General features: G+C 48.1%; 1 protein-coding gene across 3 annotated transcripts in view; it reads right to left on the bottom strand.

Annotated features, from left to right (window-relative positions):
* Positions 1–16,686, bottom strand: part of GPAT4 (glycerol-3-phosphate acyltransferase 4) — a 30,840-nt gene that overhangs the window by 10,873 nt on the left and 3,281 nt on the right. The window contains exons 2-3 of one of the 3 annotated variants that reach the window (XM_086379613.1): positions 5,333–6,275; positions 596–710 (exon numbers count right to left, since the gene is read on the bottom strand). The exons of 1 other annotated variant lie outside the window; for it this stretch is intronic. Coding sequence is in view for 1 of the 2 variants with exons in the window: in XM_086379612.1 (XP_086235738.1) it covers positions 5,333–5,497 (165 nt within the window). In the remaining variant the exon portion in view is untranslated. The remainder of the gene's footprint in view (positions 1–595; positions 711–5,332; positions 6,276–16,686) is intronic. One more of the 3 variants, XM_086379612.1, reaches the window with a different exon arrangement.

Here is a 16,686-nt window from a genome sequence, read left to right as displayed (position 1 = left end):
CCTCGACTGGACTGTGGATGCCCAAGAATCAGCCCCCAGAGAAGCCAGGCTCCCAGCACCCCACCCTCTCCCACTTCCCCGGCAGAGATAGCATCTTTTAACAAGTCTCTCTTCCATCCCTGCTTTGGCTAGAATCACTCAGTGAGTGATAAAGTGTCTGAATCTTTGCGACCCCGCAGACTATACAGTCCATGGGATTCTCCAGGCCAGACTATTGGAATGGGTAGCCTTTCCCTTCTTCAGAGGATCTTCCTGACCCAGCAATCGAATCAGGGTCTCCTTCATTGCAGGCAGATTCTTTACCAACTGAGCTATGAGGGAATAACTTGGTAGCTGCCATCAAATTCACAATCCTGACTTCACACCTCACGTTTCGATCACCTGCTGGTCGCGACCACGTGTCTGCACCCCTCCGCCCTCACATCTGGTGTGAGAGGGAGAGGCAAATGCACACGCCCGGACCCCACCGTGCTCCCCCCTCACCCACCCTCCTCCTGGGATACCCAAGCTGCCCATCTGTCCACCCAGTCCTTCAGCCCACCCCGGACACTTCCTCCCCAGCTGCCTGAGTCAGGCCACCACCGTCCTCTCTTACCTACACAGGTGTGACAGGTCCCACCGTGCTCCTTCCTCCCTCCAAGCCAAATGACGCACACTGGTCTCCTCCCCTGGCCTGGGCCTTCAGGGGCTTTTCAATGGCTTCTCAAAGCCTAAAGAACAGCCGGTTTTATAAGCTACCTCAGCCCCTCCAGGAACCCGATGGCTCTCCTCTCCTGAACCAGGCGCTGTCTCTAAACCAGACTGCCCCTTCCCGCCTCTACCTACTGCATTCCTAGAGCACTGCTTCCTTTGTAAATCCATTCAAATGCCAAATCTTAGATGAAACGGTACTTTCCCAACTCCTGCAATCAGAGCTCATCCCTACCCGCATATTTTAACTGGTATCACATTCTGAATCGGTTCTGTAGGCAGACATCAGTCTTTCCTACTCAACTATAGCTGCCTCAGAGGGCAGAAGCCAGAATCCACCCAGACGTGCGGGGCAGCGGAGTCTGATCAAGTGCCGTGCGGCACTTAGTAGGCAGTCAATAAGGACTGGGTTTAATTCACCAATGACCAAGGTTTCTCTTCATCAAGGTCTCCAAAACCACTTCTGAGCACCCTCCCCGCCGTAATCTCTCTCTCACCTCCTTCCGTTCGTCCTTTGAGCTACTTCCCCCCAGTCACACTGGAATCACCCTTCCCATGGGGGCAGGAAGGGGGTGCCGCTGACACACATCCCCTCTTGGACCTGTACCACGTGAAGGAGGCATGCACCACGCTCCCACTCCCTGGAGGAAGCAGACTGCCACGTCTGAGGACTTAGGTCAAGTTTCACAGTTGGTAAGAAAACCGTCAAAAGGGTCGCGCCTACCCACCACAGTGCCACTGCCTGTCCAGCCTCTCTGACCTGCTCACCTCCATCACTGGTTTCCAACCAGTTCTGCCATGCAGCCTGATGTCAAAGCACAGGACAGCCGCCTCCTCTGACCTGGTCAATCCCTTCACATCGGGCAAAAAACTCAAGTCATTTTCCCACCCTCATATTTCTCCTTTATATACAGACTTTCTTCACTCCTTTCCCAAATCATTCTCAACTGAGTTCAAAGTCCACTTCTAGGAATTGTACCCCAAACAATATCACCACCATTGTGCTGTGTAATAAACCTGAAGCTCAAACATTAAGAAAACTAAAGCATTTCCACTCAGTGTTAACAGGACCTGCAAGCTGTCCTCCAGGAGGAAAGACACCAACTACGCATCCCTCCAGCCCCTGGGCAGGTACACCAAGGTATGCGGAGAGGTGAGCCATCATGGGAGACCAGCTGCACCGACTCGGGTCCTCCAAAAGCACGGGTGTTTATACTGTGCAGGCTACCAGACAATAGCTTGATTCATCTTTATGAAGATTATCTAGTAAAATGTGCAAAACAACTGGCTGATAAGATTGTAAAAGAAAATGTAGACATAAAATTATATGCACAGGCTGCTAAGACTGCCATAAAATATTACCACAACCAAAAGGTAACACAAAACTATTGTTATTTGTCTGGTTATCTAGTGCTGTGGAACAGACCACCCCGTAACTCACTGGCTTAAAACACCACCACCGTTTACTCTGCTCTTGAATCTGCAAACCGCACAGGGTCTGGCATGGGCTGGTGGAGGCTGAAGGCAGGGGCTGAAACTCCATGAAGGCCCGTGGGCTCCCGAGGGTGGTGGCTGGTGCCATCAGCCTGTCATCACAGCCTCCCCAGAACTGGGAGCTAGAACTCCACATGGGGCCTGGGCTTCCTCGTGGCGTGGCGGCTGGGCTCCAGGGCAAGTCTCCAGAGTCAGATGGGAGCTGTGCTGTTGCTCCACCCTAACCTCACAGGTCACACAGAGCCAAGGCCACCATGTTCTGTAGGTTAGAAACATTCACCACGGCAGGGTCCCACTCTGGAGGAAGTCAATCAGATTCCACCTCACGATGGTAGATGTTAAGAGTCACTGGGGGAGCTTTTTTTAAATGCCCACCAAAACCAGTTAGACCAGAATTTCCAGGGGGTAGTCAAGTGCTCCCAAACAAGTTATTTTTTAAATGTTCCCCAGGTGATTCAGATGCGTAGTTGGGAAGAGACCCACAAAATGAAGATGATCTCTAAGCCTCCTTCCAACTGCAAAATCACACAGAGCACCCCAGCTTATGAAGGGATGAAGATGATAAAAAAGGCAACTAAAGGTGCTGTCTTTATTAAAAGCACCCACAAGTTCAGGTGTATTTTAGATGTATACATGGATACACAGATGGATTTCCAAGATCTAAAATCAGTTTGGCCAAATCCAACTTGTATTTCACACTCCTGCTGATAAAAATGGCATTCAGTTCTTAATGTCCACCAAGATCAAATCACAGCAACAACCCTGCTCAGATGGTGAGAAAGGACCACTCTTGCAGAACCGCCTGCTGCCCCTGCTGGTGCACATCAGCCCTTCCTCAGCCACCCCTTACTTGGGCTCACAGCCAAGTGGTCGTCATCATCCAGGAAGCTCGACAGGACAGGAGCCCTGGGATACCCAGAACCCTCCGAGTGCCTGACACACACCTCCAGGAAATACAAGGTACAAACTGAGATCCTGACATCTGAAATATTGAGGTCACCAATGAGCGTGCACACACACACACACAAACACGCATACAAGACTTCCATTTCCAGTAATTTTCAAGATGTGGTCAGCAGTCTCTGACGGCTCAGGAATACCTGTCCCATGGAACTTTAAAATACTGATTTGAGGAGACGTTTTCAAAATGGAATAGGGAATGTACATAGATTCTAGGTCTTCTTCACCCAAAGTGACCCAAATTTTAAGAATTTAGCTACTACAAAAGGACTCTGATCTGATTATTCCTATTTTTCTGTTTTAAAAATAAGGATTCCCGTAGGTCTATGCTTGCTTAAATAAACCTGAATAAAAGCTTGCCATGACCGTGAAGCTATCAGCTGCCTGACTCGCTCCATACCAATGCACGGTTTCCAGGAGCAAGTGGGTGTGGGCAGTTACTTGGTTCACAGGAACCCTGGGTTCTACTGAAGACTTTCTTGGACTAAAGTTCAAGAAGATTACATTTCATAATTAAGTAAAACAAATACTAATGACTGACTGGATTGCCACTTCTCAAGCTTTACTGTGCACCTGGGCTTCTTGGAGTACAGATGCTAATTAGTAGGCCTGCATTTCCAATGTCTTAGGTGACACTTGACTGCTGGTCTCAGAGCATTCTCTGAGTAGCAGACACCCCCAGAGACCATATGGAGTGCTCAGAAATCTTCGTACCAAACGCGAGTGCTCAAGTAAGTACAAGCACACCATAGCTCACTACGGACAAGAGCCTAAAGGCGGCGAACAGCCCATCAGTGGAGGAGTGGGTGAGCACGTCATAGTACAAACACACGGTGGGATATTACTCAGCCACGAAGACCAAAGTACTGACACGTGTTACAAAGTTACACTGCACAAGAGCACTCACAGGAGAGCACACTTTATAGCATTTCGTTAACAGGAAATACCCAGAGCAGGTAAATCCAGAGACAGACCACAGATTCACGGCTGCCAGATGCCGGGGGTTGCGGGGAGGAGACAGAAACGCAGCTGCTTAATGAACATGGGTTTCCTTCTGGACTAACGAAGAGGCCGTGGAACTTCACAGAGTGGCAGTCATACAACCCTGTGACTACGGGAAACGCCGATGAACTGTTCCCTTTAAAATGGTTAATTTTCTGTGGTGTCAATTTCACCTCAATTTTTTAAACGTGAAAAAGTTATATTCTTACACAAACATTAAATATCAAAACACAAGATTCAATAATATATGTAGAAATATTTTTTGCTCTAATGGAGCATTTCATCTGGCTCACTTCATCTTTCTGAATCACTATTTCTTCACTGATAAAATCTGTCGTTGATAAGACACCCTGGTCCACTGCAGAACTACAGAGAACCAAAGGACAGCAAGTGAAAGTATTCTGAACTATAAGATACTACCTGAACAAATACACCTGCAGTCTTTTCACTATTACGAGTGCATTTCCCCAATCACACATGGTCTCAGCCGTGGAAAAGAATAGCTGAAGATCTGGGGACTACTGAAAACAGATACTGCTCATCAATTACCAAACCTCTGAAGAGATGTTGAAAAGCTCACAGCACAGACCAACTTCCAGGAAATACCACTTCTTGCCCATTTCCTTAACCCCATGACCAGTTCTGTTCAGCGGTCTAACTACTTAGGTTCTGACATATGTTGGGAAATATTCTTCTTCTCCTCTGTCTTAAAGAAACTAGCACAATTCTTCAAATGCCCTTTTCTGTGACTTCTTCTTGCCTCACGTCTAAAAACCTATTTAAGATAAATGTTTGAAACAGAAAAGAGACCCTCCCATACTTATCAGTGAGGGAAAACGCTAGCAGCAGCTCTGACTTTCAGCATCTGTTACATAATCACAGGCGGCGTCCTGCAGTGACTGCTTCTAAGTCCCTCCTTTTGAAACATACAGGCCAGGTGTGGTCCCTCTGCTCAGACGGACCAAACATGCCAGTACCTGAGCTCAAAGGAAAAGACTGCTGCGGCTTCACAAGCTCATGTTAGTTATCCTTTCTGCTCAAAATGCCACTTCCTTCGAACTCTACCAACACTCTCCACGTCCCTCTGAGAGCTCACAATCAACCAGACACAAACAACTCGTTTTTTTTTTTGGCTAACGGCACTTCTCTCCTTGGGGAAGCAACCATTTGTAGATAGCATACTCACCGCAAAGATCTTTAACAGAGTTTTCATGTAGAGCTTTCGGATACCAAAGGAGACTCCGAAAACGGCGGGGACGATGATGAAAACCAGGAGGAGGGTGAAGAGGACCGTCAGGGAGATGCCCAGGAGGCTGACAATCAGGCTGTCGAAAGGCAGCAGCAGGAACATGGTGGGGATGCAGGCCAGGCCAGCGCCCTCCTCCCCGAGAACAAAGCTGGCCTCAGATGGTCCTCTCCGTCAGCACCTGGCTGGGGAGGGCCAACTCCATTCCCAAGTTCGCATCCCTTGACGGCTGGAACGGAGACTGGGCAGAGGGTGAGAGCTGAAGGCCCCCGAGGGCCTCCCTGGAGGAGACAGGCTGCAGGCAGACGGGGCGGGCTCAGTCTTCAGGCCAGGTGGGGCAGCCCAGCCAGTGGGTGGCCCGGGCGCACTCTGGGCTCTGTTCCGCTGGCACTGCTTCCAGAAGTTTCCCTGTATCTCCTGCCCAAGAGCATTTAGCAGATGAATCTGTCCTGAAGGTCTGTCATTGCCAGAAGTACCAAGAAGAGTTCAACATGCTGCCAGAAAAAGCCTGATAACTCCAGAGGTGGGTGTGGGGAGGTTCGACTCGCTGGCACTTCCCACAGAAGTCTTGTGAACGTGAATAAGTGGAAATTAAATAACTGTTTTCCTTAAAACTCCTTCATAAGCTGAAAACTGTGTTCACATCTGGCCCCATCCTTCCTCTGGGGGCTCCTGGCACACCGCTCCTGGGACCGTCCGCCCTGGAGAGCTACAGGCCTTGCCAGGGGCACAGAGGCACTGGCAGGGAATGGCTCATACTGCCCGCGGGGAGTGTGATCCCAGGCACGCCTGGCATTGGGCTCCTCTGGATGCTCCTCCCTCAGGCCCTCTTCTCGGCGGTGACCTGGGGTCTTGGCAGGAAGTTGCTTACATGCTGCTGAAGCTGGAGGAGGAGACAGAAACACCGTCAGGCATGCGACACAAACGGCACCGAGGGGAGGGCGCCCTGCGCTCGGGGGTGGGGGCCGAGGGCCAGGGCCAGCTCCTCTCATCCCCAAGGTCGAGGGGACCAGGCAGCGCACACAGGCAGCACATGCGGGCGTGGACGAAAACCGCAGGCGTTTCATCCAGGTTTCAACCCCGCTGGTGTAAGTACCGCTGGAGCCACTCACACTTTTCTAATAGGAAACACACGCGTGTCTGGGCTCAGCAGATGCAAACCATTACATGTAGTGGTTTGTCCACCACTACATGGACAAACAGGATCCCACCACGCAGCACAGGGAACCATATGCAGTGTCCTGATAAAACGATAATGGAAAAGAATATGAAAAAGAATGTATGTATATGCTTAAACTGAGTCACTCTGCTGCACAGCACAAACTAACCCAACACCATAGATCAAGTATACTTCAATTAAAAAAAAAATCATTAGAGACCTCAAATTTAAAAAATGAATTAAGGAAAATATATGGACACAAGACACCTTTCAAGAGATAAAGAGGGCACACTCCAAGGAGAAGATGGGCCTCCTCGCTGTCCCCCACTGCCTGGAGCTCTGGGCCGCAGAAGCAGCCCCAACATTAGGACACTCCGGATGCTTCCTGAGACGTTCCCCCACACCCTGGGACACCGTTAGGGATCGCTCCTGCCCCAGCCACCCAGGCAGCAGGAGGGCCCGCGCTGAACACTGCTTTCTGTCTTATTTCCTGGCTCGACACGTCCTGGGACAGTGCTGCCTCCGCACCAACGGAGCTCCCTTCCTGTAGACAGGTGCACAGTTCTCAGCTGTAAGAATGCTCCGTGAGTCAGTTAACAGCTCTCTCCTGAGGGTGGACACCAATGTTTCTACCCTTCTGTTGTTATAAACAATACAATGAACCTGTCTATGTGATTCAGCATACAAAATGCACGTGCAAATATATTTTCAGGATAACCTCCTAGAGATGGAATTGCAGGGGAAAAGGAAATCTAGGTATAACGGAAAAAAATAACTCGTTTTTATTTCCCCTGATTTACTGACAAAAAGTTGGCTTAAAGCTCAACATTCAGAAAACAAAGATCATGGCATCTGGTCCCATCACTTCATGGGAAATAGATGGGGAAACAGTGGAAACAGTGTCAGACTTTATTTTTTCTGGGGCTCCAAAATCACTGCAGATGGTGATTGCAGCCATGAAATTAAAAGACGCTTACTCCTTGGAAGGAAAGTTATGACCAACCTAGATAGCATACTAAAAAGCAGAGATATTACTTTGCCAACAAAGGTCTGTCTAGTCAAGGCTATGGTTTTTCCATAGCCTTGGTCACGTATGGATGTGAGAGTTGGACTGTGAAGAAAGCTGAGCGCCGAAGAATTGATGCTTTTGAACTGTGGTGCTGGAGAAGACTCTTGAGAGTCCCGTGAACTGCAAGGAGATCCAACCAGTCCATCCTAAAGGAGACCAGTCCTGGGTGTTCATTGGAAGGACTGATGCTGAAGCTGAAACTCCAGTACTTTGGCCACCTCATGCAGAGTTGACTCACTGGAAAAGACCCTGATGCTGGGACAGATTGGGGACAGGAGAAGAAGGGGACGACATAGGATGAGATCGCTGGATGGCATCACCAACTCGATGGACATGAGTTTGGGTAAACTCTGGGAGTTGGTGATGTTGACAGGGAGGCCTGGTGTGCTGCGATTCATGGGGTCGCAAAGAGTTGGACACGACTGAGTGACTGAACTGAACTGACAAAACCGACACATTAACACTGAGCAACTCTGCGGAGCCAAAGCAGGATTTGATATGGCAGCCCACTCCAGTACTCTCGCCTGGAAAATCCCATGGATGGAGGAGTCTTGTAGGCTGCAGTCCATGGGGTTGCTAAGAGTCGGACACGACTGAGCGACTTCGCTTTCACTTTTCACTTTCATGCATTGGAGAAGGCAATGGCAACCCACTCCAGTGTTCTTGCCAGGAGAATCCCAGGGACGGGGGAGCCTGGTGGGCTGCCGTCTATGGGGTCACACAGAGTTGGACACGACTGAAGTGACTTAGCAGCAGCAGCAGAGTGTTAGTCAGAGAGTCACCTTTTCTGTGTATGTGGTGAGACCATGTAAGATCTACCCTCTCAACAACTTTCAACTGTAATCACTATCCCAGAACTTTCTCATTTCATAAAACTGTAAGTATTTACGCTTTGCCCGACATTTCCCCATTTGTCTTACCCCTTGGTCCCTGGTAACCACCATTCTTCTGTTTCTGCAAGTGCATATGTTCTGAACGCCACATTTATGTGAGAATATACCTTATCTGTCTTCCACTTCTGACTTGGGAAATACAGGGTTTTTTTTGCTGCACTGTGTGGCTTGTGGGATCTGAGTTCCCTGAAAGGGCATCGACCCCTGTGGCCCCTGTGGTAGAAGTGCTGAGTTCTAACCCCTGGACCACCAGGGAATTCCCAGAAGCACAGTTTAGTTTTACAAGATACCGTCACATTTTCTTGGTAGATAACTCCTCCAGCCTTTCTGGCCACTTTTTTTTTTTTTAAGATTTATTATTCTGTTTCTGGTTTTGGCCAAGCTGGTGTTGGTTGACGTGCTCCGGCTCCCTCTGGCTGCGGTGAGCAGCGGCGGCTTCCCTTGCTGTGAGCACGGCTCCAGGCGCACGGGCTTCACTGGCGCCTGGCTCGAGGGCTCTGTGCCCAGGCTCAGGAGCTGTGGCGCACGGGCTTAGCTGCTCTGCAGCAGGTGCGACCTTCCCGGTCCGGGGATCAAACCTGTGTCCCCTGTATGGGCAGGCGGATTCTTAACCACTAGACCACCAGGGACGCTCCGTCCATTCTTTTATTAGAAAGGCTGTTTACATTAGGGTTCACTCTTGGGGTTGTACAGTGCTAGGTACCCATCATTATAGTAGCGTACAGAATATCTTCTGCTCTAAAAATCCTCTGGGCTCTGATTTTTCATCCCTCCCTGCCCTCAACCCCTGGAAATCACCGATCTTTTCACTGTCTCCAGTTAGATTTTTTCCCAGAATGTCACCTAATTGGAACCTTACAGGATGTAGCCTTCTTGGCTTTTCACTTAATACAGTCCCTTGTTCCAAATGTGGGAGCATCCTCTCACTTTTCTCTGGCAAACATTTCTGTCCTCACACCAATCTCCTTCTGGCTTGGTTCCAGTACATTTAAAAGTTCAAGCAAGGGGACAAGTGCACAGGGGCCTGACTTCACTGTGAGTCCTGTCCACTGCAGTACAGAGTTCAAAGGCCTTTCTCATGTTACTTCACAACCTGTCAATATGTACTCTCCATTTTACCAGTTAGGGAACTCAGCGGGGGAGACCCGGACCCCATTCCCTGACCCCTAACTGCTCCCGCCATGTCCCACAGCCCTGGCAGGGAAACTAAGACAGTGAAAAGATCGGTGATTTCCAGCTGTTTCAGGGGCAGTGGTCCTCCACTTCCGCTTCCACATGGTCATCGCTAACGCTTATGCAACACCACCAAGACGGACACTGAGCTCACACAGTAAGCACCTTCCACGGGCCGTCCTCACCGAACTCCCGCCGCGCCCTACGGTGGCGTTACTGTCAGCCCTGCTGTGGACAGGTGAGGGAAAGAGGCGGAGAGGGGGAGCTGCCTGGGGCTGCACGGCTGCAGCCAGCGGAGGAGGCACATGGACAAGCGCGCCCACTTCCCAGCCCCGCTCTGTAACCCCCAGGACCTCCTCTCTCTCAAACACCCTGAGCTACGCCAACACTTCCTCCATGCTGGGCCAGGTGCGTAGAACTTCTTGTGACCAGGGAGAAACCACAAGACAAATCTGCATTCCTGTAGCAGAATTTGGTGTTCTCAGAATCCAAGATACAAACCTGTTTGCCTATTTCTATAAACTGGTCAAGCTGTTGGTACACGCCAGATTTCTAACAGTGTCCCAAAGGACATTCAGGAAGTTAGATCTATTTCTGAGACTAAAATCAAGTCAATCTGCTGAGTCACTGTATTCCTTAAACCTGTCAAATTCCAGCCTAATCCCAGGGCCGCATCTCTATCCAACTCCCCAACCCCTGTGCCAGGGGATAGCTGCTGTCACATAAGCCACGATCACCTTGACGTCCATGGGCCCAAGGTGACAGACAGCAGGGTGACTTTGATTTCCCAAGTCAGAGCTTAGATCTCTTTACTCTGGACCACAACCAACTGAGAATTCCCAAGGTTATTCTGGGTTCATGTCCTCAAAACATGAAAGTAAACACATTTAGCAATAAACTAATTACTTCACCTAGTTCAGAAGTGGGCACACCAGGTCCCTGGGCCAAATCTGAGGCAGTTTTGATAAGGTTCATGACCTAGGAACAGTGTTTACATCTTTATTGACAGTCCTAAGAAAAAGGATAATGTGACAAGACCACAGCCTGCAAAGCCTCAGCTATCTACTAGGCGACCCTTCACAGCAGCAGCCTGCAGACCCCTGACCCCAGAGCTCCTTCCTCCCCTCAGAGGCAGTGAACTGCCCCGCTGTCCCTAGCCCCCTACCCAGACTCCACCCCAGAGTACCAGACTCCAGAACACAGAACAGCAACTAGCCAAACAAGTTCTGTGGCCAACACCGAACAATCCTCCTGTGGATTCTTAGAAGTATGGACGAGGTAAGAAAGCTGTGGGTATCAAACGGGCCCCCAAACATGTTGCTGGATCCCGGAGCCGCCATTACACCCAGAGGTGCTGGTGCCTTAAGGCCCCTCAACACGGACTCCAGTCTCTGGAAGTACAGCAAACTGTTCACATCAGAACTATCACACCAGTTGCTAGATAAATGTTCTTGTAGGAAAGGCAACAGAACTGCAACTCCTTGACAGGAAGCAGCGGAAGTCATCAGCTCAAAGCAATAGTTACTTTCTCTTCACCTCCCCCACTTTCAGCCAAATCCAGAGTCACTTGGACCAACGTTCCCCCAGGAGTCCAGCCAGTCCAAGGAAACCCTAAGAACGAAGTTCTGAGCCTTTCGGGAGGGAAGGTGGTCTCATCACAGGAAGCTGATGGTCCACCTCTAAGCTAATGAGACTCTTCAACCCCGGGGTGCAAACCAGAGCCCCCAAACGGGACACTTCTCAGTTCTCAGGGTGACTAGCTCAGGGCACATACCCCATGCCCCACACCACGTTAGGTATGAAAGCATGTTGTGGTAAACACACACACCTACACGCACATTTTCCACAAAAAGGCACACACACAGCCATCACTTCACACTTCGATGACTGTCAACAAGAAGAAAGTTGTGGGTGGAGACAAGGGACCTCTCATACACTGCTGGTGAGAATGTAAGCTGCTGTGTCCACTGTGGAAAACAGTATAGTTCTTCCTCAAGAAACTATAAACAGAATTACCATACGATCCAGCAATCTCACTCTTGGGCATATATCCAAAGAAAACAAAAAACAGTAATTCAAAAAGATTATGCACTGCAATGGTCCCGGCTGCATTATTTGCAATAGCCAAGATACAGAAGGAACCTAAGTGTCCACCAACAGATGACCGCATAAAGATGCTGTGGGGGATGCACACAATGGAACACCATTCAGCCGTAAAAAGGTGAAATGCTGCTATCTGCAGCAATGTGGATGGACCTGGAGGGCGTTATGCCAAGTGAAAGGTCAGTCAGAGACAGACTAGAGAGTGTACCAAAGAGGAGCGACTCACAGATAGAGAGCAAGCCAGTGGTTACCAGTGGGGAGAGGGAAGGCGTAACAAAAGGGTAAGTGATTAAGAGGTATGAACTATTGGGTATACAATAAGCTACAAGGGTATCCTATTCAACATTGATGATACAGTCAATATTCTATAATACTAATAACTCTAAATGGAGTATAACCTTTAAAAATTATGAATCCCTATATGGTTCACTTGTACCTTATATAATATTATACACCAACTATACTTCAATTTATATATATGTTAAAAAAAAAAAAAAAGAGTTCTGGAAGAGAAAATAACAGGGATCTTACAAATTTAAATTGAGGCTTCTAAACCAATTCTGACTGGATCACCAGGCATGTGCATGCTGAGTTGCTTCGGTTGTGTCTGATCCTCTGGATCCTATGGACTACAGCCCGCCAAGCTCCTCTGTTGCTGGGATTCTCCGGGCAATACTGGAGTGGGCTGCCATTTCCTTCTCTGGGGGATCTTCCTGACCCAGGGATGAACACGCCTCTTGTGCTGGCAGGCAGGTTCTGTACCACTAGCGCCACCTGGGAAGCCCAGGCAGGGACTACTAGACTCCCAGCTGCAGGAACTGCTTTTCTGTCAGCTCTCCATAGCTCTGTGACACACCCTACACCTCAGGAGGCCACACCTGCTGCTGAGGAAGACGTCAAACACCCATTCAGAAACAAGACAGGCCTCTGTATGAAAGATAAGTGCTTAGGCGACACAGTGTATTTTTAAAGCATACTAAGCACAACGTCTATTGCACGTTAGATCTCAATAAATGGTACCTATGATCACTTCATTATGATCAGAGGACACCCTGGGTGCTGTCCACAATACTAAGTACCAAACTTTAAGAGGCTGGATGGGGAGGAAGGCATTTCAAAGCATGTCACAAAATCCACAGACCACAAGCTACTACACGGTGCCTAGCAAGCACTAAGAGCCTAGACAAAGGTCAGCTGTCAAGAAACGAGAATGAAAACCACAGTGAGGCAGCAAAAAAAGTTTCTGATAACCCATCCTATTGGCGAAAAAAGAAAAGACCCTCAAATACTACTGACTGGCATGCACAAGGATACAACCTCTACACAGAACAATTCGGTAATCACCGTCAGAATTTAAATTACATATAACCTTAGGTCCAGCAACTCTACTTCTAAAAACTCTTACTAAACATAAACTGGAGCAGTAGTTCTCAACTTGGGGCAATTGATTCTACCCACCTTGGGACCATTTGGTAATGTCTGCAGACAGGAATCAAAAAAAAGACATTAGGATTTGAATCCTAACTTGATCACTTTACTAGTTTGAGTGTGCGTGCATATGTGTGTGCTCTGCTCTTCAGTCAAGTCTGACTCTTTTGCAACCCCGTGGACTACAGCCCACCAGGCTGCTCTGTCCCTGGGATTCCCCAGGCAAGAAGACTGGAGTGGGCTGCCATTTCCTCCTCCAGGGGATCTTCCCAACCCAGGGATCGAACTCATGTTCTGTACTGGCAGGCAGATTCTTTACCACTCACCCCGCTGGGAAGCCCAGTCTGTTATTTTGAGTAAATAACTTAAATGTCTTTAAGCTTCTGTTCAACAACACCTGCCAAAAAAAACCGTTCACTTTCACAGTGCCTAGAACAAGGGAAATGTTCAAAACACATCATTACTACTATGCTAGGTTCCTGTTACTACAGAGAAGGGGCTCTGGAAGGTGTTTCCCAAGCCATGACGTAACACTAAGGAGAAATCTGCTTTCGACACCACTGCTGCAGGAAGGCGTTTACAACCCCAAAGATGGCTAGAGCAAGCCACGACTTTATTAGTCAATTACCGAGAACTCTAATCCAAGCTCTTCTAATGGCTTAAATTATCAAGCCTTGGAAGAGTTAAGTGATTGAGACGAGCCGCAAAGGTGCCCGTAAGAGAGGCAGGACTACATCTCAGATCTGGGTCCTCCTCTAGGGGTCTTTCTGTGCCCTGGACTCTATTTTGCTCTGGGCAGGTATCCACTTTTCCGAGTTTACTCAGTCAGGTCACAGACCAGCAAATGCCCCCATTTTGATGTGATGGTAAATAAAGGCATGCACACAGAGGAAATATACACTGGGGTGAATCTGCTGTCGAGTGTGTCAGAGGAGTGGAGTGTAAGAAACTTGCTTGAGTAGGATGCTGCTGCTCAGGAGGAAAGGTGTAAACACATTTCCAAGGAGATGGGCAGCCCAGAGCTGCTGGGTGAAGCAAACCTGAGCTGCTGAAAATCCAGGGATACGCTTACAGCCGACAGCAATCCTGAATAAAAACAGATGGTCCGAGACAAAGCCAGGATATGTCAGGCTCAAGGGTGATTCAACTTACTGGGAAGACGACAGGAATATGGTCAGCTTCAGGGCCACTGTCTTAACTGAGGTCGACCTCAGTTAAGGCCTAAATACTTTCTCCTTGCCCAGAAAGGCCTCATGTGAGTTGGATCTGGGTAATAAGTAACATGGAACCAAGTTCAACATAAAGCAACATCACCAGAAAAGAAAAAAAAGGACAAAGATACGGGACACACCGCTATTCTGGAGTCATCAGGTGAAGAAAGGACAATTTGATTTGCTGGGGCTCTAAGGCCCTGAACACTGCTCTCAGAACTCCATTTGAAAATTGGTGCTTTGATTTCTGAGTAATGTATGTGTAATTGGAAGCAACTTCATGTCCTCCTTTTTTCAGCACCTTTCTGTCTGGTTTATCTCACTTGGCATAATCCCTTTGAGAACCATTCAGCTGCTGCCCATGTCAGTCCCTACTGCTGAGCTGTTGCCCTGGGTAGAACAGGCCACAGCTTCTTTACCCGCTCACCCAGCAATTGGTCCTTCCAGTTAGGGACTGTTACAAATAAAGCCACTACCTACCAGCCACATAAGGACACACACTTTCACTTCTCCTGGGTAAATACAAATACCCAGGAGTGGAATGAGGTAGCATTTAGCTTTAGATGAAACTGCCAAACCGGCTGCTCAACTGGTTGGACCGTGTGTTAATTCTCACCAACAGTGTCCGAAAGTTCCATCTGTTCTACATCTTCACCAACAGTTGTTATGATCGATCTTTTTAATTTTAGACAGGCTAATGGATGTGAGGTGTTTATCTTACAGTTTTGTGTTTCCCTCCTGACCAACGATGTGAAGCATCTTTCGTGTGCTTACTGGGCATCTGTATGTTTTCCCTGGTGAAGCGTGAAAATCTTTATTTTTTATTGGGTTATTTTATTATTGAATTTTGTCACTAGCCATTTTTTAAAAGTCAAGCTCCCTCACCCCTACGACTAAGCAGTCTTACTTAAAATGAGAAAGCATTTCATCACAAAAATCTGTGAAACATGGGACTTCTTTGTTCAACTTGCCACAAGGTTGAAACAACCCTAAATATGCAGAGAAATCACTGAAACAGGAAAGAAAAAAAAAACTCATGACCAAAACCACAAACTTCCCTGACGGCACAGTGGATGGGAATCTGACTGCCAATTCAGGGGAAAGGGTCCTGGTCTGAGAAGATTCCACATGCCGTGGAGCAACTAAGGCTGGGCCCCACAACTGCTGAAGCCCGAGCTCTAGAGACCACAGTCTGCAACAAACAAGCCACCGCAATGAGAAGCCTGTGCGCTGCAACGAGGAGCAGCCCCGCTCACCGAAATTCGAGAAAGCCCATTCACACAATAAAGACCCAGTGCAATGGGAAAAAAACCTCTAACCTCAGACCTGCATTCTACCAGGAACGTAAAACGCTCTTTCATCTGTTTTCAGTTGACAGTGATTCTGTGCTGTCTGACCACGTGTAACCCCTGAGCACTGGAGAACGTGGACAGTCGAAATTGAAATGAGCTGTAAAAACAGACACTGGAATTTCAGTGATTTAGGGTGAAAAAAGAGGAATGTAAAAGATCTCATTAAGAACTTGTATGTTACTGAAACATATACATTACTGCGTGTAAAATTAGACAGCCAGTGGAAGCTTGCTGTCTGATGCAAGGGGCTCAAGTCTGACGCTTGGTGACAGCCTAGAAGGGTGAGATGCAGTGGGAGGTGGGGCAGGACACACACACCTATGGCTGACCCATGTTGATGCATGGCAGAAACCAACACGATGCTGTAAAGCAATTATTCTCCAATTAAAAACAGACAATTTAACAAAGGGATTGTATGTTGATTACATGTTGAAGAGACAGTCTGGATAATTTGGGTTAAATTATTAAGATTATTTTCACCTGTTTCTTACTTAGCACTGACCACAAACTTTTGAGGCAGACCCTGAAGATAATGACATCTCCAATGGGTAAGGAGAAACATTCACAAGTATAATACCTTCCCCTCCCTAGTCCTCTGAGGTGTGAAGAGAACCGTGCAAAGCAAGGGGCTAAGAACTGGACTCAGGAGTCCAGTCTGAGGTTGGACGCTCAGCTCTGTTACTCTCTGCTTTGTGTGACCGTCAATAAGTCATTCACCTTCTGTGGATTTAAGTCCCCTCACTGGTTTTTTGGTTTGTTTTTCTATTTTAAAAGTCAACAGAAGTGTACTATATGCCTACATTTTACAAAGTACTTTTCTGGAGTTGCAGATCTTGAGCTCACTGTTTAATAAGAAGGAAAACACCCTAACAATTCTTATGCTGCTGCTGCTGCTAAGTCACTTCA

This window comes from Bos grunniens, chromosome 27 (genome assembly GCF_055505025.1).
Source record: "Bos grunniens cultivar Pamir isolate PY7600 chromosome 27, Bosgru_T2T1.0, whole genome shotgun sequence".
NCBI lineage: Eukaryota > Metazoa > Chordata > Mammalia > Artiodactyla > Bovidae > Bos > Bos grunniens.
This window is presented reverse-complemented; position numbering and strand designations above follow the sequence as displayed.